Below are 1,718 nucleotides of genomic sequence, written 5' to 3'. Positions count from 1 at the left end.
AAGATGACAGAAGTGGAAGAAACAGCTCATGCACCACAAGCAAGGGACCTGAAAATCCGTCGTTGATTATGTGTGGTCTACTCTCCCTGCTAAAGGTCCTTACCAGACTCTATCTATCTATCTATCTATCTATCTATCTATCTATCTATCCATCCATCCATCCATCCATCCATCCACCCACCCATCCATGCCTGCTACCGATCAAGGCATTTAGCTAAACAAAATGAGACAAAAACGAAACAACAAAAACTGCAGCTGCCCATTGTCTACGATGCAGATGCTTCATCTCTGAGTGGTGGTATGTGTTCACAGCGTGTAGTGGAGGATCACTAGTGCCGAAGCCGGGTGGTGAGAGATTGTGGGAGCAGTTCATTCCTGGAACAGGCGTCTCCGGGCCTTGCGAGAAGGACCCGGAGGGCGCTGGGGGCGCGCATGGGGGCCTGGACTCGGAGAGGGAGGTAGAGGTTGGAGTGGCGAGTTGGGGAAGGGTTCCAGAAGGTGGACGTCCAGGTTGAAGTAGCGGAAAGAAGAGCGTCTCTCTGGACTAGGAGTGGGGGCCCAAGACCGGGGCTCTGGTACCTGGCCCACACGGTAGGGGTTGGTCACGCTTCCCGCGCAGGGGCGGAGCCCAGCGACGGAGCCGGCTGCAGGGTCCATCCGAGGGGGCAGGAACGCGGGGTCCGCGTCTTCCTCATAGGCCTCTTCTTGGGGGGCCATCTGTGGGACAGATGCGCGGAAGAATCCTTGCTCGACGGCGATGTTGTGCCCGGGCGCGCCCAGAAAAGCGCCGGGTTCCAGGCCGACGAGCGAGTGGCCCTGCTCTCCTGAGCGCAGGAGGGCCTCGGGGACCAGCAGCAGGGTGAGCTCTTCGACGGACACTTGCAGGACCGACGTGGGCTCGGGCTCCAGCACCAGGTCGACGTCGTCCAGGGACATCTGCAGGGCACATCCCGTGGCCAGGACCACCACCGAGGTGAGGGCACCGGCGGCCGGGGGCCCCTCCAGGCCTTCCAGGCCTGCAAGCTCCTCGGTTCGTCTGCGCTTGGCGGGGCCGGGTCCTCCGGTCGACGGTCCGGGACAGGGCGCAGGGTAGGCGCTGGGGCTGCGGGGCCGGCTGCCCATGACCTGGACGGCGCTGCGGGTGGCGCTGCCGGGGCCTGGCGGAGGGCGTGAGGGGCTGAGTCCTGCACGCAGTGACAGGTCTCGACGACAGGTGAGGCGGCGGGGCGCGGCGGGGCGCGGCACGGCGCGACGCAGAGTGAGTGCCCAGGAGTTCTGGGGGCGCCTCCCGGGAGACCCTCGGTCCAGGTTCTGGTGGCGCAGAGTAGGCCCTCACACTTCAGGGTAAGCATTGAATTATTAATAGGAGAAGTCAGGTGACCGGCAGAGGAGGTTTCAATATAAGCCCCGCCTCCTGCCTAACGGGGGATTAGATTTAGTGACGTGCAGTAGCGGGAGGTTTTTAAGAAACTGTAGCGAGAATACCCCTTGGATGTGCCTGTGGGTTCCACTGGCCTTTATTGCCTTTCTTCTGGGGGGTGGGGTGGGGTGAGGGGTGGAGAGCCAGAGCACAGGGTCAAAAACTGCTTGTTTACTTTAAGAAGTAGTCCTTGCCTGGGGCGCCTGGGTGGCTCAGCCCGTTAAGCTTCCCACTTAGGTTCAGGTCATGACCTCGTGGTTCCTGGGTTGGAGCCCCGCATGGGGCTCTGTGCTGGCAT

General features: G+C 61.5%; 1 protein-coding gene across 1 annotated transcript; it reads right to left on the bottom strand.

Moving 5' to 3' along the window:
* Positions 1 to 369: 369 nt before the first annotated feature.
* LOC128315297 (proline-rich protein 23A-like) lies at positions 370 to 1,122 on the bottom strand. The gene has a single exon (XM_053221392.1). It carries the CDS (start codon positions 1,120 to 1,122, stop codon positions 370 to 372), a length of 753 nt encoding a protein of 250 aa, XP_053077367.1.
* Positions 1,123 to 1,718: the final 596 nt, after the last annotated feature.

Source organism: Acinonyx jubatus, chromosome C2, assembly GCF_027475565.1.
Source record: "Acinonyx jubatus isolate Ajub_Pintada_27869175 chromosome C2, VMU_Ajub_asm_v1.0, whole genome shotgun sequence".
Lineage (NCBI taxonomy): Eukaryota > Metazoa > Chordata > Mammalia > Carnivora > Felidae > Acinonyx > Acinonyx jubatus.
Note: the sequence above shows the minus strand (reverse complement) of the source record. Positions and strands in the feature narration are given on the sequence as shown.

Excerpts from the sequence above, each read along its gene's own strand:
- LOC128315297 (XM_053221392.1), bottom strand. The coding sequence starts at position 1,122 with ATGGGCAGCCGGCCCCGCAGCCCCAGCGCCTACCCTGCGCCCTGTCCC.